Genomic DNA, 27562 nt, shown 5'->3' with positions numbered 1-27562 from the left:
CTCATCTGATGTAAAGGCAGCACAAGTCCATACAATTCAATGAGGCTACATCAGTTTACACCAACTGAGGAACTGGTCCAGGTAACATTTTCCTAGGACAACCCTGCACAATTCATGATTCGGTTTCCCTATTGTGTTGTGAAAGGATGAGCTGCCTTTTTAGACATATTTGTAAACTTGACCCCAGCTTCAGGCTCCCTTGGCCTTCAGTAGGAAACTTAGAAAATTGAAAGCCAAGATTTTCAGTGAAGACTTGCCATTTTACAGTGCCCAACTTGAGACATCATAAAAGGGGACACACTTTCAGAGGGCAGTGGCTTAATGCTTTTGATATTAAAGCCCCCTTAAGGTATTTCAACTTTTGAAAATCGTCACCTTGTATTTAGCAAAAGACATCCTGAGTGATCTTGAGTAAATCAATAATCTCTTTCCTCTTCAGTATACTCATCGGTTAAATAAGGCACGATGATATTTTCCTGACAGTCTTTGGTATCAAGCTATTCATCTATTTTAGGATTTTCCATAGCTCCCACTAGCATAGTATTTACATGGCCCAGGTAGCTATCTCTGAAGGAGCTGGTACTGTTGGAGACAATATATATAACATTGAAATGTAAGGCTGGAAAAAGACCTTGAGAGGTTATCTAGTCCAGCCCCCTGTGCCAACACAGGACCAAGAATACCTAGACCACCCCGACAGGTGTTTGTCCAACCTGTTCTTAAAAACCTCCAATGATGGGGATTCCACAACCCCCCTTGGAAGCCTATTCCAGTGCTTAACTATCCTTAGAGTTAGAACGTTTTTCCTAATAGCTAACCTAAATCTCCAATTACTTCTTGTCCCACCTTCAATGGACATGGAGAACAATTGATCACCATCCTCTTTATAATAGCCCTTAACATAGCTGAAGACTCAGAGACCAGAGGGATCATGGTTCTAATCCAATTTGGCAATTTCTAAGTGGTGACATGACAGCAAGGCCCTTCAGACCTGAAGTTTAAGTTGCTATAGGATAAAATTTACCCCTGGGCCTCAGAGCAGAAGGCCAGAACAAGGTCCTATATACCATGTAAGTCCCAATTAAGCACCATTTTGAAGGCTTAAGTGAAACTTAAAAGGTGCATATGCCTTGGTGCTTGCCCTTAGTCCAGAAATGAACCACAACCCCTAGGGTCTAATTCATAGTCAATTGAACTCATTGTTGGAAAGATACCCATGGACTCCAGTGAGTACGGACATCATAGGAGTAAAATGGCATTAGATTAATTCTCACTGTAACTCAAAAGGAATCAGTAGAATGACATTAGAATTGAATTTGCCCCCTAAAATGCTGAGAGAGAAGAAACTTGTAGGTTGCAACATGCATTTCAAATGATCTGATTCTGGGAATTGAGTAATAATAAAACAGTGAGCAAAACAATTGTAGCCACTTGAGGAGTCACAAAGTTCGGTTTATAAGTGATTAGGACTTCATGCACAAAGGGTGTCTCATGTCCTCCAGGCAATCTAAGAAAGCATATAAAAGCTCTCCCAACTGAGGGCTAGTCTTAAGGCTTCTCTTGACTCATTCTCCTCGGTGAACTGAGTAAGTCCAATTCGACTCAATTGGTTTTATAACTATCTTTTGGTAACTAATTATTTTAGAGAGAGTTTTATTAACCTAGAGCCAAGTCCTACACATAAAACTTTTTGATTTTCACCAGTGCTAGGGAGGTTCTTTCTATAAAACTGTTTCTGTAGTGATTCACTTCACAGGCATTGGTGGATGCAGACTTTAAAAAAAAAAAAGTTTGTCCCAAATCCATATGAGGTTTTGGAAATCTCACCTTGTCAATTTTTTGGGGGTATTGAGACTGTAGATACCTTATATAACTATGAGAGAAATTACTTCTGATACTAGTCATGTACATTGTTTTGGCATATGTATGTGAAACACCAGATGAGAATTCAGCCTTTTGCTTTCTATTAAAAATGATTGAGATGAGCTTTCATATATCTATTGAGTGAATTTCACTGCTGTTTTCAAGTTGGTTTATCTATAGATATAAATATGCAGTAGTGGTTTGGAACTTAATATATTAAACAATCTCCACACCTTCTGCTGCTTTATTTGGTTATCATGGCAAATTACACCAGCTGAGGATCTGATCCTATTACCACGTTACTATGGAGATCAGCTTTTATATATCACTATTGAAGTGAAACTTTATGGCTGTTTAATTTATTTTATCTCTGAAGCTAAAAATTTGAAAGATATTTATGGAAGTTCTCCTTCTTGAAGTCAAAGCCAACTCCTAATTTAGGAAGAAATGCCCTTTATGTTTAGGTTTTTCCATTATGGAGCATTTCAGCCTTCTTATACTTTCCTCTGAAGCAGCTGGGAGCCCACCCTCTTAGAGACAGGACAATGGATTAAATGGGCCACAGATTTAATCCAGGATGGCCATTTCTATGTTTTATGTGAGCAACTAGCAATTTTAGAGCCACATCCTCACCTACAGTAAGGTAGCACAGCTCTGTTGAAGTCAGGGGAACTGAGTTTAACAGTGTAGTCCTCAAGGTTTTGTTTTGACAAAAGGATTATTTTCTGTTCCTCCATTAGCAAGTGTTGTTGACTCACAAGCTTTACAAACAAGAGTACCCTGGCGATGCTGGAGAACTGGTTCACAGGGGAAGATAAAAATCTTAGCAAGGCCATGGTTATGATTAACGGTGTTCCCACCCTACTCTATGCTATAATTTTCTAGGGTAGTTTGAAAACACCCATGCATCCTACACTAGATGGAAACATTCTGCATTCACTTATTAGAGTCAGCATTTTTCACTCAGCTGCCTCCTTAGCATTCACTCTTCTGTGAGGGTGATGAAACCAGTTCTAGACCATTGCTGCTCATAGGTCTGAAAATGTAATGAAATAATATTTTGTTTATTCATCATGTATTGTTGATTTTCCAGTTTAAAACAAAAAACAAACAGTCACACTGTGGTGCTGAACTGAACCAGTTTGCATATTAAGATTTAATCTGGAGGAGGGAAATAGCATTATTAGCCTTTTCCCAATCCTAAACCACTCTATAGTTTTCTGAACTGGTTTGAAAACACCAGCTGCCCATGGTCCAAATTTTCTGTAGTGTTTGTTTTGATTATTATAATCTTTTTGCTTTTTAACCCATCCCACCTCATTTTGTGGGTTTTAGCAGAACAATTCCAGTGTTGACTTTTAAAATATCCTGTAATTTCCTGAGATTGTTCTGCTAAAACCCACAAAATATGAGGTGGGATGGGTTAAAAAGCAAAAAGATTATAATAAGCAAAACAAACACTGCAGAAAATCTGGACCATGGGCAGCTGGTGTTTTACAAGCCCCTAACACCCTCTGTCTTTGCCTCATCGAGCACCAAGCCTCCGGTCACTCTTTGCCTCAGCAGTACCCACTTATAAAACTAGGGTAATAATCCTTCCTCCCACCTTTGGTCAGCTTTGCCAGTTGAGTAGATAAGCTCTTTAGAGAAGGGACTGTCTCTTACTCTGTTTTCGTACAGCTCAGCCCCACCCACTCTCCATTGCAACATCTCAGAGACACTGGAAATGGAGTTTAGATAAAAAGACAAACAACCAGCAGTGCCCAAGTTCTAGTTCCAGCTCTTACAGAGCCCCCACGTGACAGAGGATAGCCCAGCAGCCACCCCACCCTCTGCTATCTGTCCACACCTGCTTGTTTGGCTAATGAGACTCTGGCTCATTAACCCAGACCATTCACAATGAAACCCTCAGCCAATCTAGTCATCTTGCTGCTTTGTCAAAGCCCTCTCAGCCCCTCCTGCCTGGATTATTTTGAGCCACTCCAAGGCATTTCTGCCTAAAGCCTTTCTCAGTATTGGTAAGCCACTTCTAGCCCTACCTCGCTAGAGTCTTTACTCCTCTGGCATCTTAGCTGGGCCTGCAGGAGCCTTTTGCTTCCTACAGCCCTCAGCTGAAGTCTTTATCTCTGCAAGTGTCTCACTCACCCAGCCTCTTCCTTATATAACCATCCCAGATTGAGTCATATGACCATTTTCCCCCACCTGGGGAGTCAAGTGAAGTATTATCACAGGTGGGACTGAGACTCGGCTCCCCTTAAAGAGCCAGCCACCCTGTGACACTGTGAAAGTATTAGGGGAATTTGTTTTGTTTTCGTTTTGGTATTTGGGTCTGAAGCTTGGGTCCAAGAGGTTGTCTGGGAGCTGGCTCAAGCAACAGAGTGTGGGAGGACAAGAGGGGTGAAAAGATGGGGATGATGCAGCTCAAAACAGTGTTTATCAGATCATCAGTGCAGACTTTACAGATGAGATGCATTTTGTGGACGGCACCCACGTGAACAGGAAGGTTTCTTGCTGTCTAAGTAAGAGAGACAGAGGGCTTGTCTACACAAGAAACTAGTGGCAGGCAAGCCAGGGTGTGAATTTACAACATACCAACTTGCTATGCAATCACTCTCTGTATGGACCCTGCTACCACGCACTAACAGTTCTGTAGCACTATGGAACTTTTAGTGCACATTACTGGTGTCCCCATAGCCACTTAGTGTGTGGCAGACTAGTGAGCTGCAGATGCACACCCTGGCTTGTGAGCACTAACCCACTGTGCGGAGAAGCCCAGAGAGAGTGAGAAGGGCACAGTGGGGCTGGTTAGGAAGGAGGATAAGGGTGAATGGAGCAAGTAGACAAGGACAAGTAAGTGGGAGCAGATTTGTAGCCAGGAACTACAGCTAGCCTGTATCTATCTTCCCATCCATCTGGGTTCCTACGCAGTCCCCATTACCTTTGTATCTATTTTTCCACTAGCACTTGTGCCTCATGTTTACTCTATCCCCTCCTATGTGCTTCAGGTTTATCTCCATCCCAGAAAAATGTCTTTCAATGGACCACAGACTGGTGCCCAGGGCTCCCTACCATGTGGGGTAAAATGCTCAGAACCATGTATTGTCACAGCCAATGAGCCATGTGTGGTGAAGTGTAAAGACTCACAAGTGATAATCTACCCACCACCCGTTGTCGTGACGTTCCCTGGACCAATCCTCACCACTTGCCCTCAAGAGAGCATAGTGGCATCCTCAGGACCACCTGACATTGGTGTGGCTGAGTCAGCTGTGAGGATATCTGCAGCACCAGGAGTCACTGGAAGCTTGGGGCCACATCTCGATAGATGCCCTCCAAGCGTCAATACAATACATGAGCCTCAGTACACTCCAAAATACTCCTACACTTATTCTTCCCGATGGTCATATCCTCACAAGTCCCTGGAAACTGCTGGTTATAGTCAAATCACAAGGAACATCCACAGAACAAAATAAAAAACAGGAAATAAAAGGCCAGGTAGAGTTTTGCAGCTGAGCTTATGGACATGGCTTACAGAAGTGCTGAGCACCCACAACTCCAACTGAAATCAGCAGTGGGAGTGAGAGCACAGCACCTCTGAAAATCAGATCCGTAAATGTCTTTGTCATGTTACCCTTCACCTTAGATTTCCTATCTAATGGCTTCCCAGCTTAGCTCTCTGCTTATAATGTGCATTGTCAGCTCAAATGGTTGAAAATGGGAACTTGACTGTCAAACTCTGCAGCTACAACAAAGATAGAAATACGTGCAAAATGCATCACCTTGGAGTGGGTGATTGGTTGCAGCCGTTATTGAACACTGTATAATCTTTATACTTTGTATTGTTTTGTTCTGCAATTTTATACCCTCCTTCTTATTTTCATTAAAAATTGTACTGCATCATGACATTGACCTTCTGATGTTCTTTTGTCCTCTATTATTTATTTACAAACCACTATGGATATTTGCCCTGAGCAGAGGAATTGAGCTGTGAACTCTTTTGGTCCCACGCAAGCCATGTAGTGAAAGGACAATCAGGCCTTTTAATGGGTCAATAACACTGTGCATCTGAAGAAGTGGGTTTTTTTACCCACAAAAGCTTATGCCCAAATAAATCTGTTAGTCTTTAAGGTGCCACCGGACTCCTTGTTGTTACAGTGTAGGCTGCTGTACAAGGATGCACTCAGTTCGTTTCAGTACCCACGCTATTGAATGGAATTTTTCTTCCTGGCTTGGTGAGGTTACAACTAATGCTGGGTGACTAACCGATTTTTCAGTCCAGTGACAATTCTGGGAGGGCGCGGGGATGCGGGGGGGGGGTTGAAAAATTTCAGCAAATCAAAAAAAGTCAACAATTGTGTTTCAGTCAAATGAAACATTTCATCTGCCAACATTTTAAAATACAAACAAAGGAAGTAAAGGGCTAGATTCACAAAACGGGGGTGAGGAGGAGCTTTCCTGATCATCTCTAAACACAGTGGTTAAGACACCCACATAGGATGTGGGAAACCTATTTCAATTCCTCCCTGTCCCCCGCCTCATGTGGAGAAGGAATTTGCACTTGGGGCTCTGGCCACTGGCCTATAGGGCAGGGCACTCTCAATCTTTCCTGTTGAAGCTGTTCCTCTTTGTATTAAATGGTCAATGGCACAGGGACCTCAATGTTTGCCTCCCACCTCCTAGAGTGCGTACCCCAAACATCAGGTTATAGAGTCATTCCCATACTTTCTTTTTACTCAGTATCTATTAATGTATTTTATACACAGTGGAGTACCATCAGTGGAGACACTAAGAGACAACTGCCTCAGAATATCCTCTGGTTATAGAGTCATAGATTTGAAAGTCAGAAAATCTTCCGGTCTGACCTCCTGTACATCACAGGCCACCACCACCCAGCATTGGCACACTAAATCCAACAACTGAAATGAGACCAAAGTATCACAGCCCACCGGAGACCAAGCAATTATGTGCCACAGGCAGAGAATAGAAGGGACCAAGGTGTACTAGTGCCAGAGGCCCCTGCAATGGCCAGGAAATGATTAAGTGAGATGCACCCAGTTAATGCTGCTAGGGACCTCCACCCACCTGCTGCAGAGGAAGGTGAAACCCTCCAAGGTCCCTGCCAGTATGACCTGGGGGCCAATTCCTTCCCCACCCCACACATGACAATCCAGAACCAGCAAGAACCAACCAGCCACACACCTGAGAAGAGAGACTGCTCAGAACCAGCTCAGAGCCCTGGCCCGCCCCGTCCAATGTCTCATTTCCAGCCATGGCTATTCCTGATGTTTCAGAGGAAAGGAGAAAAAAAGAATACATTGGGGGTGGTGGGAAATCCCTTCTTCTCCCTTGAAGATGGCTGGCTGAATACCTGAAGCATGAGCTTTAGGAACATAAGACATAAACCAGAAGTGAGTCCCAAGCTGCTGAGCTGTGTCCCCCACCATCACAAGTAAACCCATCACAAAATCGCACTCAGAAATGTGTCCAGCTCTCTCTTAAAGCTAATTAGGTCCCGTCTCCCCGCCCCCCGTTTGCTATTGGAGGCTGTTCCAGAAACTCACCCCTCTGGTGGTTAGAAACTTTCTTCTCATTTGCAGCCTGAATTGATTCATGGCTAGTTTATCCCCATTTGTTCCTGTGACAACATTGTCCTCTAGCTTAAATATCTCTTTGCCCCTCCCAGGTGCTTAGCCCCTTGACGTATTTCTAGAGAACAGTCAAATCCCCCATATTGCCTTTCTTAAATATATATGGAGAGAGAGAGAGAGAGAGATGTCAAGAGGGAAAGGGAAGATAAGAGCACATCGCCCCATTTTAACAACAGAAAGAATTCCCCAAGAATATCTCATGGCCCAGTGAGAGGCCTAACTTCAAATGCCTTCTCCACATCAAGCAGAGAGGAGAGCAGAATGTGGGTCTCCCGTGCCCCAGGTGAGTAACACAGAGCTAAATGTTATAAGGAAGGCACTACTGCTACTATTCAGCAAACCGGTGAATCGTTTCAAGCCTGACACTGTCTTTTTGGCAACCTCGTCATCCAAAAACTTTCACCCCCGTGCTAGGGACACCATCTTCCAACGACAAAGCAACAAAGTGATAGAAATGAAAGAAAGAAATGGCTTCCAACTTGTAAATATTTCCCTGCTCAAAATATGATTGGCCTGAAGCTCAGAAATTATTACCCTCTCCACTGAGGTTTTAATAAATTGTGATGCTTTGGGGGAAACTGCCTCTGTACAGCTTATGCATTCTGTTTGATATTGGAGAGGCTTTTATGTATATCTGGGTAGAATGCAGACTCCATTTTGAATGTGCGGTTCGTTTGTCCTCTCGGGGGGGAGGCGGGGGCCTGGAATTCCAAGGGATAGCGCCACAAGGCTAACAATGAAGGGCTGGTAAGTTAGGAGCTGCTTCCCCTCTGAAATGGAGCAACCGTTGACAGAGGCCTAGTCTCTTCCCAGGTGTGTTGGTTTATCAGGTTGCCTGGCAACACAAGCAGTTGCTAGGGCTCTGTGCTCTTGTGTGTTGAAACTGAGCAAGAGGTCGCAGGCCAGAGGAGCCTGGGAAGGTATAAAAGGGCAGGAGCTGCTCTGTTCTGGCTCTGTAGCCATTTTCTGCTGCTCAAGCTGAGGGGAGCTGCTGCAGGAGCAGGCACTTGAGGTGGCAGAGGGCAGCCCGGCCTACCTCAACACAGGACCTCCCCACACGCCCAGGGACTCTCAAGGTCATATAAGGGGGCTGTTGGCCTTATAGGGAAACTTTAGTGGGGATATGTTTTTTGGTTGGCCCTCTCCCATTAGCAAAAGAAAGGGGGAGAGAAATCAGGTTTGTGAGATTGACAGTCCGCAGGGCCAATGGGGAGAGGCCAACACTCCAAGTCAGTCCGATTGACAGGGCAGGCAGGCCAATGAGGGAGTCAGGAACCCAGGGGCCCGTCCTCCAAGCGAGCTGCTGCTGCTTGAGCCAGAGTCGGGTCAGAGCTAAGGGGAGCCCAGCAGCCCTGAGCCGGGCTGGGGAGTGAGCAGCAGCCTGGGGCCAGAGCTTGGGAGCAGGAGCAGCGCAGAGGCCCGGTCTGAGCTGCAGCCGGACGCTGTGGGGCCAGAGCCGGCATGGCGGATGCTGGCCGTACCACACACGATAGCGAAGCCGAGTGGGGTGAGCAGCTGGGGAGAGCGAGGCGGGCACCCTGGGCGCGGGGGCGGGCACTGGGAGACTGACTTGGCGGAGGGACATGAACCCGACGGGAGGGACGATACCAGGAAGAAGGGTCCTGCCACCCAGAGCCTGAGGGCGTGTGCCCGACCCCCGGTATCACCACAGCGCAGCCAGGGCCTGGGCGGGAGGCCTAGGGAGTGTGAGGAAGAGACTGAACTTCCCTTACATCCCAGAGACCACTGTTTATGCCCACAGGGTAGGGTTCCTTGTTCCCTTTTTTTTGGCTTTCTTTCCCCTTATTTTTTCTTACTGTTTCTTGCCGTTTTTAATAAGTTGTATGTGGTTTGAACTTAATGGAGTGCTCACTGGGCCAGGGAGAGAGCACCCTGGAGTGGGGACACCCTAGCTCCTGTCCTGAGACCCACAACGAGACAGCGGGTTCAGCCTCCCAGGAATCCTGGGCCCAGCCTTATTGGGGTTACGAGGACTCTGCCACATGGGAGAGTGGAAGGGGCGTCCTCAAGGTCAGGCAGGCCCCTAGGTAAAGGGTAGGAGCGAGGACTTGGATCCTTTCGCTACCCAATTCACAGGGATCGTGCAGAAGTCAGGAAAGTTTCCCCACAATAGCGGGGCTGTTCCCCTGTTTACAATAAAGGTAAGCTGGAGGGAGGGTGTTTGTTGTTTTTCAGATGATCGGTACTCTCTTGTGTTTTATCTCTTCAGAGGAATTGCACTAGAGACTTTTGGCTAAGCCTGTGTCTGATTGCTTCTGCTACCACATGTCCTCGAAGAGGTGAACTGTAAACCAGGAGCCTCATGCCTTTGGGGGGGATTTTTGGGGAGCATCCAAGAGCTGCAGGGAGGGTTGGGAGAAAAGCACCACTAGTCTCAGGGCCTGGACAATTGGACCTCATGAACCCCACTCTTAAGAGGGGTATCAGACAGGAGGTCTGCAACTGAAGTTTGTGTCTAGTGGCCTGAAGCCTGGGACAGGGCCTAGACAAGTCCCAGCTACACAAGCTCAGGGCAAGTAGGATTCAGTGTTTGGATCCCCTCACAGTAGTCTGGTGAGCGTCCAGTAGGGGGAGCACAACCAGACCCATGACCCGAGTCTTTCATGCTGTGTAGCTGTGTCGGTCCCAGGATATTAGAGAGATGAAGTGGATGAGGTAATATCTTTTATTGGGCCAGCTTCTGTTGGGGAGAGAGCCAAGCTTTTGAGCTACACAGCACTCATCTTCAGGTCTGGGAAATGGACTCTGGGAGTGTCATGGCTAAATAGAAGGTGAAACAGGTTCCTTAGCATAAGTAATTAGCACATATTTCAAGGGCCCATTCAATGTGAAGTGACTTTCAGGTTTTTTTGAATAACCTCTAATAGTGTGTGAGTGCTACTCTTAGAAAAATCTGCAAGGGTTGGTTGGGTTGTTTTTTAACTTGTATTGTGAATTTCTTCCGATAATGCGTTAGTATGTTGTAACACTTGGCTTTTTTCACTGTCTACACTGTCTCAAGCCCAGCTGCTATAAACACTTATGTACATGCTTCACTTCTAGCATGTGAGTTTTCCTTTTCTACTCAATGAGACTATTCCGAACACATGCAGGACAAAGGTGTGGCACCTCTGGTTCCTTCATGCAATCTGGCTGGGTGTGGGACTCCACCTGCTGTTGTGCTGAGCGATGACAGCTCCTGGGGCTGTTGGTTGTTGCTTGTCACTCGCAAAGGGTTGCGAGAGACACCCAGCCCAGGCTGGAGAGTTAAGGGGGCACAGCGGTACTCCAGTTCCAGATAGTACCCCAGGGATCCTGTCACAAAAGGGTAGAGTGAAAAAGTAGTGTGAGGAGAAGAGCTTGACTCAGCTCTCAACTATCTAACTTCTAAATACTTTCCCTGCTTCCCTGGTAAAACAAATCCCCAAAGACTGTGCAATATTTCAGTATTTGCAATTAGCAAGAAATCCATCCTGGGATGTCACTTGGGCCACTCCTGCCTGAGCATGGTGAGGTCTGCTAACTGCTAACACACTGCTCGTTCTCTCCAGAGCAACAGGTTTCAGAGTACAGCACCCAGGATAGGCACTGAGCAGTGTGGAAATTCCAGTGCAGGTGTGGAGTTCTGGGAATATGCCAGGAAATATGGCTAAAATGAGGCTATGTATTTCACTTTCCCCCGGACATCCCTCCTGGACTGTTAGCCTCTGAATGTGACATGAGAGCCATGCTAATCACCTGCAAGTTCACCTGGGATCAATAATACTAAACATAGCATCCTGAGGGATGGTGCAACTGTGTGATTGGGATTAGTGATGTGAATTTATGCTGAGCTCTTCCATATTTTCAGTCCCTATTGCCATGCCCAGGGGCAGAGTTAAGAGTGGAGAGACAGATAATAAAGACCATATTTTAAATATAGCTAATGATTTTGGGTGTTGAGGTCTTCTTGAAAATTTGACCCCAATTAGTACAAATTCATACATTAAACCTATGGCAGAGCCAGGAATTAAATGCAAATCTCAGTTTCTATCCTTTCCTTTCATCACAAAATCATCCATTCACACCAAGGTATGCATATCTTTGTTTGTGGTGCAATCCTGTCTTCATTTGTCCATGGATACCAAATAAAGGAAAATGTCAGCAAAATGTTCCCATTCTTGTAGGCATAGATCTTTCTGGGCATAAGTAAACTTGCATATAGCTTGATGAGTGCAAGGTTAAACTGTAAGCAAGGGTGTGATAGGCTGTGTGCTGGAGTCTGTTTTCTGGCTAGTTGGGATAAGTGGGAACACTCTGAACTGATAGGCTTGAATGAGGGTGTAACAACCAATCACTTATATCCTCACCTTATCTGCAAAGTGGTTGGTCCTTATGCGAGCCATATCAAGTCCAAACTAATTGGATTGAAGTATAGATGTTAGTAGCTAGGAAAAAAGTATATAAACTGGATAGTGTGTGACATAGTTTGGACTTGTCACATAACCGTGTACCTAAACTCCCTGTGTCTGGGCCTGGACAGTATATGCAGAGAGCTGTTCTATGCCTAATAAAGTAACCTGAGTGACAAGCTAGAGTTTTTGGATCCCAGAGAGCAGCCTGAAGTATTCTCCCAGATCTGGACAAGGTGTTCTGGATAAGCTGAGTGGAAACCGTCTCAGAGGGAATCCCAACAATTCTTACACATCTTGCACACTCCCAGTAACTCAAAACTATGTCATGATCTCCAGTAAGCTGAAATTACCCAATTGGATTTGACATCAGGATCAATAATTAGTTTGTCTAACTCTATCAATTGCAAACATCTGGGATGCACGCCAGGGAATTATTTGTGGAAGTGTACAAGGCTGATTTCGCCCAGAATAATATGTGAATAGGGAACAATAAGAAAGGAAAACCAGAAGGCCAATGTCATATTGCAATGTAATTTTAATGCAAAAGAAAAGTAAAATATGTAGTTGTAGATGGAAATAGTGCAGAGAAGAAAATATATTTCCAGGGTTTCAAGAAGGACTGCAACCAATTACTCATTCCAAAATGATGCACTGCCCAATAACAGGTATGAAACATTTATGCTGATCATTTTGTTGGAGAATTATACTCACATAGAAGACAAAGGAAACATGGTTCACAATATTTGTCTATTGTTTAGGCTCAGATAAGATGACTCATCCAGAATGTCAGAAAAAAATCCACCAAATGAATCTTTATAACAATATTTTTGTTTTTGACACATTTGGAATTGAAGAATGTTATCTTCTAATGCAATAGAGGTTAGGACTGGTGTTTGAAATGTCACATGAGGAGGCAGGATTCCTGGATTCTGTTTCTGACACTCAGTAGCTCCCGGTGTGACATTCACCTCAATGTTCCTCTTTTAGCTACATATAAAACAAGGGTAACCGTCATCGTGACTTCTGAGTCTTCCTCAGAACTAAGGATTTCAAAAGTTCTTCACGAACATTCATTAATGCTTTATAAGCACAAAGCATACTATTATAGTATGTCCTGCTGTAAAGCCTGCTAAACGACTCCCACTGATTTCAGTATGCATTGTATCAGACCCACTGGGGATGGAGGTGCTGAGCGTTCAGAATAACAACTCTAAATCCTTCCTAGGAACTGCCAGGGCAAATGCCTCTAACCAGTTCCAGTGTGGATCTGAAGAACCAGAATGAATTCCTGTGCTTGACAGTAGATTGTGCTACTAATATACTATTGTATTCCCATGACATTCATTCCCACTGTAACTTCAATGAAATCAATGTAATAATTTGGCCTATAAAATTTTAAGATGAGTCCTGCAAGATGTAATGTACATGTCATACCATATGGGGCTAAAAATAGACTAATAACCACCAGCAGTGAGGAAAACAGAGGAGTTCTGGCGACTACAAAGTGTATTTTAGGAACTAATTAGGTCTTAGAAATTGTATAAAAGCGCTCATGATTTAGGTTAGCTTCTAACCACTTCTCTAGACTTGTACTCTTTGGTGAATTGGGTAAGTCTGAGTTGATTCAATCTCTGTATTGCTATCCATGTCATGTTAATCTTTGTTTAAATTAAAGCTTAAATTTTGCTAATACATTCTGTGAGTTTTAGGAATATAGAGGGGTTATATTAAGTTACAGGCATAGGTTGATTTCAGCTTTAGAGGGCAAGCCTGAGACTTTTAAAACATACACATTTGGGAAACCTATTTCCTGTTAAATTTTAGTTGGAAACTGCACTTTCAGGTCCTTGAATTTGAAATATCACACCCAACTTATAGTTCACAGGTGTTAGGAAAGTAGCAAATGGGTAGTAGTAATTTTAGATTTAGATCCTAAGATGGTGTAAGTTAGTGCATCTGTATTGGGGTCAATGAAAATGCATGGATTTGCGCCAGCTGACATTCTGCTTCATAGTGCTTTATTTTCACAAAAGCATATTTTGCATTCATTCATTAGCAAGTTTGGTTTAGAAACCAAAATGCCAATCTGTGATGCTGGACAGAACTGATTTCAGAGGTTAAATCATAAAAAGGAAATCAACATTAATGTTGTCCCCTCTGTACAACATGTTAAAATTTTCTGAAATGGATTGAAAACTCCAGGTGTCCATGATAAAAATACTCTGTATTGTGGGATTACTTATTACAGCCTGTGTTGTAAAGGCAAAGAGTGAGAGACTGGTTTAAGGGTGTGTGGCTAAAGATGAGTGAAGCAAGAGAATAGAAGGAGGAACTGGGAGCAGAGGTGAAGCTAGGGACTGAGGGACTAAGTCATTGCCTTATTCCATCTACATAGCCCCCGTTACAATGTGCATTACAATCAACCTATGCCTGTGACTGTGCTTTAACCTTTCTAATTCCACTGGCACTTACACCTCCTGTTTACTTTCTCCCTGCTCTGTGTTTCAGGTTTACATCCATCGCAGAAAATGACTTGGAGCGGCTACGGGTGCAATGATGGGTGCTACTCACCCTGTGGCTATGGGGGCCAATGGGCTTGTGAGAGCCCTTGTGGCTACAGGGGCCTGTGTGGCTATGGAGGCCGTAGTGGTCATGGTGGCTCATGTGGTTATAGGGGTTCTTATGGTTACAGGGGATCATACGATTCCGGACATTGCTACCCATTTGCTTTCCAGCGGGGCCATAGGTACAGCTATGGAAACTGTGGGCCATGTTAAACCCAGAAGGAACATGCACAGAACAATGAAAAGCAAGATACGGATTCACAACTGAGCTTATGGGCAAGGCTTTTGGAAGTGCTGAGCTCCCACGACTTAAATTTAGTCAATGAGAGCTGTGACTGCACAGCACCTCTAAAGTTGCCCACTAGATGTATTTCCTATGTTATACTTTCTGACTTTCTTCTTATGCCTTCCCAGCTATCTGCTGATTAACACCAAAGGCCTGATTCCTGATTACTATCTTGTTACACCCAGCCCTCTGGCAGTGTAGAGGAAGCAGGGCCTTAAGGTGAATATAAATTACATTTATACTCTTTAAGGATCCTTTCACTGCCAGAGTCCTGCAAAGAGGTCTTAGTGTCAATGCAGATTAGGTACTCTGTGCTCTAGCCTTTCCATGAATATGTACCATTTGTTTCTTGCTTTTAACTTTGCTACAGCAGATTAGTCTTGCTTATACCATGCTTTTGTCTCTGTCACTGACTGGGGTGAAACATGTGGCTTGAGATGGTTGAAAACAGGCTTCATTATCTAACTTAAGAGCTGCAAGAAAGAAAGTCATTCACACTGGAGTGGGTGATGGGTTTGGAGCCCTTCTTGAACCTCTGGAAAACATTCTTTATACTGTTTCTTTCTACCACTGTATATTCTACTTCTTAGTCTCATTAAAAATTTGCTGCATCATAATACTGCCTTCTGTTTTTTCTTTCTCATCCATTCCTTATGAGCAAACCAATCTGGGTGAAATTCATCCTGTACAGAGAACCAAAGCCAGGCCTATGCACTTCTTAAATACTATGTAAGCCCTGAACTGAATGGAAAATCAGGCCCCTTTTGTGGTGACAAGCATTGGGTGGGCCTTTCTTCATGTGGGTCAATTTTCCTTAGGGTCAGAGATCTTTCAGTAAAGACCCTGCCCCTCAACACTTATGCACATACTTGACTTTAATCATATGAACTGTCTCTTTGAATGTAATAAGGCTGATCACATAATTTATGTGAAGCACCTGTGTACGTCTTCACAGGACAGTGGTCCAGTTTTTCACAAATAAAATAATTCACCTCCAAAAATGCTTCGTTAATGCAGGGTAAATTCTACCCCAACCCCTCTGTACTGTCTTTTTCAAGACAATCTGAGGATGCTCTTGGTATCAGAGCATTTTCAATAATTGGTTCTTAAACAGAAAGCTCTGATCAACCTGCAGTATACACTTTACAGCCACTCTTCCCTAAGCTCCCCGTAGAGTTTTCATGTGCCTCAGCAGAGATGATTAGTATAAACTAATGCTGGGGAAATTTTAACGACAGCGTTTTTTGGGTTTTTTTTTTTTTTTTCTACTCTGGGGTGCTGGTCATCAAACCAAGTTTCCGCAGCTATCCCTGTTCCAGGCCCTGATGAAGCATAACAATGCCAATGCAGTTTGCACAGGTGAATGTTAGAGCATTTTGAATAATTGGCTCTAAATCAGAAATCTCTGCTCTCCTTCTACCTATAGACTCACTACCACTCTTCCACACTATTTGTCCATTTTGCATTACTATACATTCTTCCTTTCTTCTGCTTCTGTGCCGTATACTGCCACACAGAGGAATGTAACTGGTGAATGCGGAGAGTAGTCATTTGTGTCAATCTTAAGTATGTGCAAAGTTCTACCAGATCAGATGCTCCACCTTCGCTTAGCTCTGGTGTAGGTGACAGGATTCTGGGTGGTGGTGAATCTGACCCAGATATCTTATTTTCATGTAGTGAATTTGGGTTTCAGTTCACTAGAAAACTCAAACTAATCCACTAGTGTGTGATGTGTTCAGAAACTGGGTTACAACAATTTCCAGTCTTTCCAGCTCTGGACAAATATAGTGATTGACAGTCAAGTCATGGATTCACCAAGGGAAGGTCATGCTTGACTAATCTAATCGCCTTTTATGATGAGATTACTGGTTCTGTGGATGAAGGGAAAGCAGTGGATGTATTGTTTCCTGACTTTAGCAAAGCTTTTGACATGGTCTCCCACAGTATTCTTGTCAGCAAGTTAAGGAAGTATGGGCTGGATGAATGCACTATAAGGTGGGTAGAAAGTTGGCTAGATTGTCGGGCTCAACGGGTAGTGATCAATGGCTCCATGTCTAGTTGGCAGCCGGTGTCAAGTGGAGTGCCCCAGGGGTCGGTCCTGGGGCCGGTTTTGTTCAATATCTTCATAAATGATCTGGAGGATGGTGTGGATTGCACTCTCAGCAAATTTGCGGATGATACTAAACTGGGAGGAGTGGTAGATACGCTGGAGGGGAGGGATAGGATACAGAAGGACCTAGACAAATTGGAGGATTGGGCCAAAAGAAATCTGATGAGGTTCAATAAGGATAAGTGCAGGGTCCTGCACTTAGGACGGAAGAATCCAATGCACCGCTACAGACTAGGGACCGAATGGCTAGGCAGCAGTTCTGCGGAAAAGGACCTAGGGGTGACAGTGGACGAGAAGCTGGATATGAGTCAGCAGTGTGCCCTTGTTGCCAAGAAGGCCAATGGCATTTTGGGATGTATAAGTAGGGGCATAGCGAGCAGATCGAGGGACGTGATCGTTCCCCTCTATTCGACATTGGTGAGGCCTCATCTGGAGTACTGTGTCCAGTTTTGCGCCCCACACTACAAGAAGGATGTGGATAAATTGGAGAGAGTCCAGCGAAGGGCAACAAAAATGATTAGGGGTCTAGAACACATGACTTATGAGGAGAGGCTGAGGGAGCTGGGATTGTTTAGTCTACGGAAGAGAAGAATGAGGGGGGATTTGATAGCTGCTTTCAACTACCTGAAAGGGGGTTCCAAAGAGGATGGCTCTAGACTGTTCTCAATGGTAGCAGATGACAGAACGAGGAGTAATGGTCTCAAGTTGCAGTGGGGGAGGTTTAGATTGGATATTAGGAAAAACTTTTTCACTAAGAGGGTGGTGAAACACTGGAATGCGTTACCTAGGGAGGTGGTAGAATCTCCTTCCTTAGAGGTTTTTAAGGTCAGGCTTGACAAAGCCCTGGCTGGGATGATTTAACTGGGACTTGGTCCTGCTTCGAGCAGGGGGTTGGACTAGATGACCTTCTGAGGTCCCTTCCAACCCTGACATTCTATGATTCATCAAGAATGTTGCAAACACCTGCATATATCCATTTCCCACACATACAACAAACACCTCTGCAGGGTCAGGAATCTCCTGTGTGTTTATAAATAGTTCTTCTTAGTGTAAACGTGCCTCAGGTGGCATGTGACCAGGATTCATCACAAATTTGGTCCGCTGATTGGATCATTCGCTTCGCTGGCTTGAGCTGGGTACTGATGGGGAGTGTGACGTGAATGCTGATTCATGGTCCCCTATAAATAGTTTAACCATTAGGAATGAATTCAGTAATGAAATGCAATCGTTTCTAAGGGAGGTGGGTTACACAGCGCTACAGCTTGCCAATGTTTAATAAAATGGCCTTGGGATACCATGACTCAACACAGCAGGAACGGTGACATTTGCTATGCTGAATAGCTCTCATAGGGTGACCAGACAGCAAGTGTGAAAAATCGGGACAGAGGGTGGGGGATAATAGGAGCCTATATAAGAAAAAGCCCCAAATATCGGGACTGTCCCTATAAAATCGGGACATCTGGTCACCCTAAGTTCTCACCATGTTGCACTTGCACCAGATGCACTGGTATAAATAGGAACACAGATTTCAAAGTAGTGTAGAATAAGGCTGATTTTTCATTGGGCAGTGTTATCTGAGCATGTGGATCCGGAGGTCCTTGGTGAGCAGATGGCAGACCGTGGCAGTTGTCCTGTGGGGCCATCAGTTTTCAAATTACAGCGCTGTATAATATAACCTTATAGAAGAGGGGTGTGGAAGGAAAATTTAGTGAGAAAATGTCTGCTTCTGTTGGAATTCCCTTGACCTTCAGCCATCTGCCAATGTCTTTCAGGGTTTTTTTCCCCCTAAATAGTGCTTCCCCTCAGGGTAGTGAGGGACAACTTGGACTAAATTCTGATATCTCAGTTGCATACTAGTATAAATCTGGAATAATTTTATAGAAGTTAAATAGCTACCCTAGAGTTCCACATGTGTAAATGAGAACAGAATCCTGATCTGTTTCTTGTACCAGATGGAGGGCAAGGCCAAGGTTTTCATCTGTCTAGATCAAGATTTTTCAAAGTGATTGATATTGGGGGCCCTGAATAACCCTTTCTCTATTTCAGCCTCCTTATATGTAACATTCAGCTCTGCTGTCCACACACACACACACACACATACACACACACACACACACACACACACACACACACACTGCCCTTAGTAGAGCTGGTCAAATTTTAGTTCATTGGCAATTTGGAAAAGATGAAGAAAAATCAATTTGGGTCAGACTCAAAACAATTTTTTAAAAATTCTCAACGAATTGAAAAGTCAAAAAAATTGTCTTCGGTTCTACTAAATGTTTTGCTTGAAAAAAATAGAAATGTTCCATTTTGATTTAGACAATTTCTAAATGTTTTGTTGGAAATTTTCTAATGAAATCAAAGCACTTCTAAAAGAAAAGTTGTTTCAAACAAAAACCAGTGTTTCAGTATTTTGGGAATTTTTTTTTTGTGAATGAAGAATGGGTAACATGGACATAAATTCATGAAATGTTTTGTGTTGCACAATATGCATTTTTGACCAAAAGTATCGGCCAAAGAATCTTACCCAGTTCTGCTGCGCCAGTTCACAGGGTAGTGGGCTGGTGGCTGGCATGCTATGCTTGCTAATAGAAAAGGAGTACTTGTGGCACCTTTCCTTGGATGGTTGCCCAAGGCCTCCTTGTCTCTTCACCTATCACAGTCCAACTATTGGAACTGAAATGTGTGAAAGCCCTTAGTGCAGGGGAAATCTCAGAACACCCAGTGGAATTGCTATTCTCCTCCTACTACTTGCAGATTTATAGAGGCACATTGAGATGAATGCCACTACTGCATATCAAAGGCAGAAATAAAATGTAATTGTCTTAACCTCTGGTGCCACATACTAACCACTAGTCCTGACCCATATTAGACTGTAAAAAGAAAAGGAGTACTTGTGGCACCTTAGAGACTAACCAATTTATTTGAACATAAGCTTTTGTGAGCTATAGCTCACTTCATCGGATGCAGACTAACACGGCTGCTACTCTGAAACTCTGCTACTCTGAAACCTGTCATTATATTAGACAGTGTTACACAAGACAACATTAATAACATATCTTGTTAAGTAACATTTACCATTCTTGGCTTCCAAATATGTCACTTACATGAGAGTAATTGGTAATTCTCTTTTTTTAAACAATGACCACCTAGATCAGATCTCAATATTATCTAACTTTGCCTTTTTGGAGGCATGTTATTTTGCCTACATAAGGAAAATAATTCTCCAAAAAAATCACAAACATGTAAATGTCATGCTTGTTCAGGTGTGGTGTAGGACTGTAAATCTCCGTATAAAATTCAAGTGTCCAAACTTCATTACAAGACCCGTTTGGTTGCTCAAGTGTAAATTAATCTGAGTGTTGCTAAAAGGAAAACCTTTGCTCCAACTCCGTATTTTCCTCATGATATTTTTCTGTCTCTTCCAGCAATCCAGACCCTGGAACTGTTCCATGCACAAGCCAATTTTGTGTAGTCAAAGTTAAGCACCTGTCAGAATTAATGTGCAGAGTTGTGTAGCCCTTTCTTTAAATAGAAAGACTTCTGTGTTTTCCGATCACAGTAGCCCAATGAAAGTGTATAATTTCAGGTATTTGTACCAAGATATAGGAAAGCCTTTCACCTAGACTAGGAATATTTTCCCTTTTAACTTTCTAGGTAAGTAGTGGGAAATTGCATTTAAGCAACTGGGTTGTCTTTTGAGTTTTTTGCTATTTGAATTATACATTGAAATTTAACTCTACTCCACCCACTAACATGTTTGAAATTTGTAACCACTTCAATCATTTGGGTAATTATTATCCTTCTAATTGTAGTAGGTAGACCAACTGTTCTGAGGCCCTTAGCACCATTTGCTTTGGGGAATATGGCAGTAAACTTTCACCCCAGGCACAATGGCTGTGAGTTCCAGGCCTGCCAGTGGCAGGCTTCTGAAAACCTCTGCTTTGGATATGACTATTTGTGTTCTGTTTCCCCTGAGGTGCTGCAAAGTAGCTCTGTTTTGAAATTTGTTGCAAGAGTAACCATTATTATACTAAGGCTTTCTCTGACCCTTAGGTACAATTCAGTGCCTTTTTGTGTTAATCATCTCTGCTGACACACAGAAAGACATTCAGAGAAAGGCTTTATGGGAGAGTGACAGGGAATTGCATCAATCAGGCTAAGCAGAGTAAACTTAAGGCACAACTGTCAGTGGAATAAAAATTCGGAAGTTCAGCTACTATTCTTACGGGAACAGAGAACTGACGTAGTCTCTCAGTTTCTGGCGACGTACTCCCTCCTTCTAGATCTCTTCCCCTCCACCCTTTTTTTTTTTTTAACCTTCCCTCTTTTCCAACCCCTTTGAACTCTTCTCTTTGTCTTTCTATCCTGGACACCTGGAATTTTCTGTCCATTTCCCATAATTATAACCGAGAGTATGGAGAGTACAATGTTAGTAATGCTTGTTTCCTTGTTTAACCTCTCCACGTAAACCAGTTGTGTCCCACATGTTCTGGCCAGCATGCTTGTGCATCTATATCCTAATAGTCTTTTTATAAAAAAACTATACTAAGGAATAGATCCTCAGCTGTTGTAAATGTGTCCAATTCTTCTGATTTCAGTGGAGCCACAGTAACTTACACCACCTGATCTGACTCTAAAATTGCTTCTTACATACAAAAGATAAAAACAGTTCCAAATCAGGCCTGTGGTCCTTGTAATGTATTGTCTCATTTCAAATAAAGTTGAGTACCGTTGTTTCAGATATTGAGAACGCTGCAATGATCCATTATGGAATAAATCATAGGCGATTCTTCCTTACAGCCTTAAATTAAAACTTAGGGCTGAGATTTTTCAGAGCTTTTTAAGGGATTTGAATATCCAATTCCCAGTAAAAATTAATGGGAACTGGGTGTCTCAAATAACTATGTACCTTTCAACATTCCAGCTTTAACTTTTATCGGGTGTGTCCACTTATGCAGGCAACATAATATATATATATGGAAATCCGACCTTAACATGTTAAGAATTACAGAATGCCTGTGCAAGATCCAGTTAGTACATACACATGACATCTGAATAGCTTTAAAGACAGTGAGTCAAATCAGACTTACCAAGTTCACCAGGCAGAATAATGCAAGATAAGTGATCTCAAAAGTCCAAAGTTGCAGATGTTTACCATAAACCATGACACTTCTTGAAACCAGAAGAAAAAAATACATTCTTAAAGTGACAATCTTTATTTATCTTTCCAGGTAAGGACTCTTTGCTCAACCAGGCAATGCAAGCAGGAACTCCAGCCCTGTGCGGAGGGCTTGCAGAATCCCATGGACCACTTCAAGAGCCGGTTTCACTCCATAGCCTTCAAAGTTGCAATGTGAGAAGTACCCAGTGCTGCCTGCTCCACAGGGATGAATTTCATCCGGCACGATTTTTAAACAAGGAGGGAGGAACAAGGAGAACCACAAGACTGATATTACGATACAGCATAGTTTTTAATGCGAATGAAATTTGCAGTACACACTTACAGGAAGAAACAATACAGAGCAAAACAGTTTTAAGTTCCTTGATTTATCCCAGTTGGTGGGAAATGAAGCAATGCATAACAGAGGCAGAGAACTAGCAGCTTCTCCATATCTCTCCATATCTCTATTATATCTGCCATAGTAAATCTCAAAGTGAGATGCTTAAGGAACATAATGATGAAAAGGACAAAACATGTAGGGCCTACTCTCCTTTATTTCATAGATATTCCTGTTGAGATTAACATGGCCCGCAGTATCCACCGCGATAACAACGGCCATATCCCCCGTAACCACACAATCCCCCATAACCACCTGATCCCCCGTAACCGTAACCTCCCCCATGCCCACAGAGTCCCCAATAATCAGTGGAAAGCGCAGATTTGCACGAGCTGAGGAAGTGGTGCTCAGTGTTTTGTTTTGATTTTTAAAAGCCAAATACGTTCCTTTATTCATCAGCAAGTACTGGTGACACACAGAGGGCTGGTCTTCACTACGGGGAGATCAACGCTGCTAGACCTGCTAAATCGACAGCAGAGCACTCTCTGGTCAACCCCAGTACTCAACCTCCCCCAAGAAGAGCGTCTCCCATTGACGCAGTGCAGTGAAAACACCAGGATAAGTCGACCTAAGCTAAGTCACATAACTTAGGTCGACTTACCCCCCTAGTGAAGACAAGCCCTAAGGTTTACAAACCAAAGTACTGCATTCTGATGCTGGACTGAACTAGTTTGTAAGTAGACCTTACATCCTAACAAGGAAACTAGCATTATTAATACTATCCCAGCCATGTTCTTTCTAATCATTTTTTAATGGAGTGAAAATCCAAAGCATTAAATACAGAAATATTGTCACTAAGACACAGGACTTTTTCGGTCAAAGACAGGAACACGGATTCAATAGAGCTGGTTAGGTTGCTGACTGGGGGTAAGTGGAGGAAGAAGACTAAAAGCAGAATACGGGACCAGAGTTCGAAATAAAGAAGAGAGCGACTAGGTCTGTCTTTGTTATTCTCTCTCTCTCTCTTGCTGTCTCTTTAGGTCTCTACGTGACCTCAGTTGAGTATTCTGAAAGTGGGTCGCTGATTTCATACTTCAGTTTCAGCAGAGTTTATGTTTGAGAGTTGATTACTGAAAATGCTCTCAAATTGCCATGCCAGTGATACATTGGTTTGAACATTCTTCCTTAGCCCGTGGAGTAGTGCTAGCGTTGGAAACGGGGATTGGTTTGGTCAAATGCCTCCAGATAAAGCACCCGTATCAAATGGCCCTATAAATAAAGTTTTCCCAGTGTTTGTCATTATCAATAGTCTCTGCTGAAAAACCCAAAGCCTGTGGAAAGGCAGCTCTATAGAACAGCGAGGTTATTTGTGGAGTTAAAGTTGAGAAGAGCTTTCTAGTGAACAGCCAAACCTTCAAAGCGCTCTAGAAGCAAAGGCAGCCTGTCTCGAAAGGTCGAGGCTAGATTGAACCATGCATTAACCAAGCAATTGACTGGCCAATTCTCTTTTCTTTTCTTTCTTGAAACCTGGGTCATTCTCCTGCAGAGGCTCACACAGATGCTTACCATGAACCATGTGCTTGGTCTTCTTGAAACCAAAGGGAAAATGTACATTCTTTAAGTGACCATGCGTATAAATCTTTGCAGGAAAAGACCCTTTGCTCAACCCGGTAATGAAAGGAGGATCTCTGGCCCTGTGCAGAGGGCTTGCATAATCCTATGGACCTCTTCAAGGGCCGGATTCACTCCATGGCTTTCAAAGTTGCACCTTGAGATGTGCCCGGTGCTCCCTCCTCCAGAGAGATGAATTTTTAAACAAGTAGGAGAAACAAGGAGAACCACAAGACTGATATTATGATGCGGCGTAGTTTTTAATGCGAATGGAATTTGCAGTACACAGTTACAGGAAGAAATAATACAGAGCAGAACTTTTTTAAGTTCCTTGTTTTACCCCAGTTGGTGGGAAATAAAAGACAGCATACTAGAGACAGAGGACTAGGCAGCGTCTCCAGTACATATCTGACGTAGCATGATTCCAAGTGAGATGCTGATGATACATATTGGTGGAAAGGCTAGAACATGTAGGGCCTATTCTCCTTTATTTCCTAGATATTCCTGTTGGGATTAACAAGGCCCACAGTATCCACCGCGATACCTACGGCCATATCCCCCATAACGGCATAATCCCCCAAAACCACCTAATCCCCCGTAACCGTAACCTCCCCCGTACCCACACAGTGTCCCGTAACCTCCCCCGTACCCACACAGTCCCCCGTAACCTCCCCCGTACCCACACAGTCCCCCGTAACCTCCCCCGTACCCATACAGTCCCCCATAACCACCTAATCCCCCTAAACCATACAATCCTCCAGAGCTGTACAGTCCCCCCAGACCGAATGAGCCCCCATAGCCGGCGCCGACAACAGGTGCTCCTACGGCTCCCACTTCACTCTGCTGAGGGAAATTGCTGAGAATTGGTCCTGGGATGGTTACGACAACTGGGGATGGTCTAATGACCACTTCAGAGTCAGGGCACTGCCTAACACACGGCTCATTGCAGCTGCCAGAAACTGGACTGGGCCGGGCCACCCCGCATTCTGGGTAGTACAGGCTGGAGCAAGACATCTTTCTGTGATGGAAGTGAACCTGAAACACACAACAGGGAACAGACTAAAGAGAAGGTAGAAGTGTCAGTGGAAGAAAGGCTTCAAAGCTTGGTTACTATGGTAGTGAGGTCTACAAGGGCCTGAGAGAGAGGCGGAGGAGTGGATTCAGTCCCTATGTTCATGGTTATTATTTGTTCCTATTTCCGCTTTCTGCGCCTCTTCTCCTCTCCCACTAAACTTCCCTCCCAACCAGCCTCTTTGAAGCTCTCTCAGTGATTGTGTCTGAAAGGCACCAACTGGAATCAGTGTAACTATTTCTATTACGGACAGCTGGGATTTTGTGTCTATTTTAGACATTTCTCAAAGAGAACATAGCTGGGATAATGGTAATCAAATTCTTTTCCTTTTGGATATTGGCTGTGGCTCTTTGGTTTTCCAAACTTTGTAAATCACCAATACTTGCTGAGAAATGAACAGAAACTTTTCTTTTCTCCAGATAAATCATGAATGAATGACAGCCTCTTCAGAATAACGTAGAAGACCACTGAATTGGCCCTGTATGGACTACACTGGGAAAGTTTCTTCCTAATCTCCCTAAATGAAAAATGGCTAAGGGACGTTCTGAAACGCTTAAAAGATTTAAATGCCCTAATTCAATTTCCAATTCAATGAAACTATATTTCCCAGTTGCATATGTTGCTTCTAAAATCTCCCCTTTAGCTTAACATCATGAATCCACCAGCCCTTGCAACTGAAGAAGTGCACGAGATTATAATGGAAAAACACCCTCATCCCTGATAAAAATCCCTGAGAGTATGTGCACGATTCAGTCTTAAATGTAAATGGATGCTACTAGGATATCTCTATGGTAAGAAAGAGATGGAGTTGGAACTGGACTTACCGTGTTCACCGAGGAAATGAAGTGCAGAGAAGTGTTTAGAAGAGCCTTGAGTCGTGAGCGCTTTTATACAGTTTGTAGGACTGCCTGAAGGATCTGAGATGCCTTTTGTGGAGGAGGTCCTAATTAGTTACCAAACAAACTTGACTGCCTTGCTAAATCCTCCTTTGGATGGAGCTGATTTCCTCAGGGTTTGGGATTATTGGGCTAATTTCAGCCTCAAAGGGCGTGACATTGTTGCACTCTTCAGCTTTCTTTCATCTAAAAATTGTACGAGCCAACTGCTTTCCTCATGGTATTCCACTGGCTTTCTTAGTGCTGCAATGAGAATGCATGTCAAGGTGATTCAGAGCTGCATCAGTAGCACAACTGGCTGTCCTGAAGAGATATCCCCTTTGGTCCTTTCTGTTCATGCTGGTCGTGGTTAGGGCATTGGGCACTGCATTTTGTACCCTCACCACCTCCATCCCCAGTGGGTCAGATCCAGTTCCCATTGTAATCATTGGGAATCATTCCATTGCCTTCAGCGTGTTTCTTGTCAGGAGCTTACGTCTGAAATTCCTCATTTGGCAGGGGGATACTACGATGTCTCTGGACAACTTGAGTCCCACTTGAAACTTTCACACTAGGTCTTAGTAGGGACTCTTGTGGAGCGTGGGCCTTTGGGATGGCCCTCTGCCAAGGGGACAATTTCACTTTATGGGGATTCAAAATTAACCAGAAATCAAACCTCCACTTGTGGCACCAATTCTAAACAATTATCAAAACTAAAACAAACAAACAAACACACACAAAAAACAAGCCCTGGAATGAGCCTCTCTAAGAGTTACTCTCAGGTTCGGGACACATTTGGAAGCCATGAACGGGAAGTATCCAGTAGGGTTCAGGAGATTGAAGTTAGTGTTTGGCATGAGTAGTCCCAACTATTGGGGGCTTTTTCTGACTCTGCCAATCACTCCCTGTCTGACCTTGACTTTAACATACCTCCGTTCACCTCTGTGTAAAACATGTATAATTATAACTTTCTTGATGGAAACTCTGAGGCTTCCACTGATCTAAGCATTTCAAAACACTTCACAAACACTCATGAAGTTTTATACGGCCAAAGAGATGTACTGTATTATTAAAGTAGTAATAACTTTTTACCACAAATTAGAGATTCCAATATTAAAGATTAGATTCACTTTAAAATGCATGTCAAGCTCTCAGATGTAATTCCAGTGCTCGGTTCTTGATTGTGAGCTCCCTCCCCCTCAAATGGAGGCTCTTCGATTTTTTTGAATGTAGCTTTGTTTTCCCTTGTATATATATCTTAAAGTTAAAGGGGTTGAACTTGAGCTCGTGTAGACCAACACAACTCCATCAACTTCAATTGAAGGAAGGCCCTTTACCCAGCCTAGGTTAGAGAAAACCTGGTGTGGAGTGTATCTTTCTGTGCATACTCTGCACCTCCACCCACAACAGTTTGTGTCACATCAGACTTAGCCATTTCACCAAGAAGAATAAGGCAAGGTGAGCGATCTGAAAAGTTCTAAGTTGCAGGTGCTTTCATATGCTTTAGAAAGGACGTGAGATGCCCTTTGCTTCTGATGAGGACCTTATTAGCTACGAAACCAATCTTGTTGCATGCATAACAACTTCAATGAATGTAAATGTTTTCCTCCTTGTTTTTGATTATTAGTGTAAAGCTAC

At 43.5% G+C, this 27562-nt stretch overlaps 1 protein-coding gene, 2 long non-coding RNA genes and 1 other non-coding gene across 4 annotated transcripts; 2 read left to right on the top strand and 2 right to left on the bottom strand.

Moving 5' to 3' along the window:
• Window positions 1-1540: 1540 nt before the first annotated feature.
• LOC114019046 lies at window positions 1541-5763 on the top strand. The gene is made up of 2 exons (XR_003564194.3): window positions 1541-1586; window positions 4869-5763. It is a non-coding gene; the product is annotated as an uncharacterized LOC114019046 (transcript).
• Window positions 2741-3977, bottom strand: LOC122463775. The gene is made up of 2 exons (XR_006287403.1): window positions 3903-3977; window positions 2741-2899 (listed from the first exon to the last, which is right to left on the bottom strand). It is a non-coding gene; the product is annotated as an uncharacterized LOC122463775 (long non-coding RNA).
• Window positions 5764-8475: 2712 nt separating the features above from the next.
• LOC122463774 lies at window positions 8476-15284 on the top strand. The gene is made up of 3 exons (XR_006287402.1): window positions 8476-8584; window positions 13128-13202; window positions 14411-15284. It is a non-coding gene; the product is annotated as an uncharacterized LOC122463774 (long non-coding RNA).
• An 8934-nt stretch (window positions 15285-24218) lies between these two features.
• On the bottom strand, window positions 24219-25897 carry LOC119564171 (claw keratin-like). Its single transcript, XM_037883133.2, has 2 exons — window positions 25874-25897; window positions 24219-25012 (listed from the first exon to the last, which is right to left on the bottom strand). Exon 2 carries the CDS (start codon window positions 24989-24991, stop codon window positions 24491-24493), a length of 501 nt encoding a protein of 166 aa, XP_037739061.1. The 5' UTR covers window positions 24992-25012; window positions 25874-25897; the 3' UTR covers window positions 24219-24490.
• Window positions 25898-27562: the final 1665 nt, after the last annotated feature.

Source organism: Chelonia mydas, chromosome 24 (genome assembly GCF_015237465.2).
Source record: "Chelonia mydas isolate rCheMyd1 chromosome 24, rCheMyd1.pri.v2, whole genome shotgun sequence".
Classification (NCBI taxonomy): Eukaryota; Metazoa; Chordata; order Testudines; family Cheloniidae; genus Chelonia; species Chelonia mydas.
Note: the sequence above shows the minus strand (reverse complement) of the source record. Positions and strands in the feature narration are given on the sequence as shown.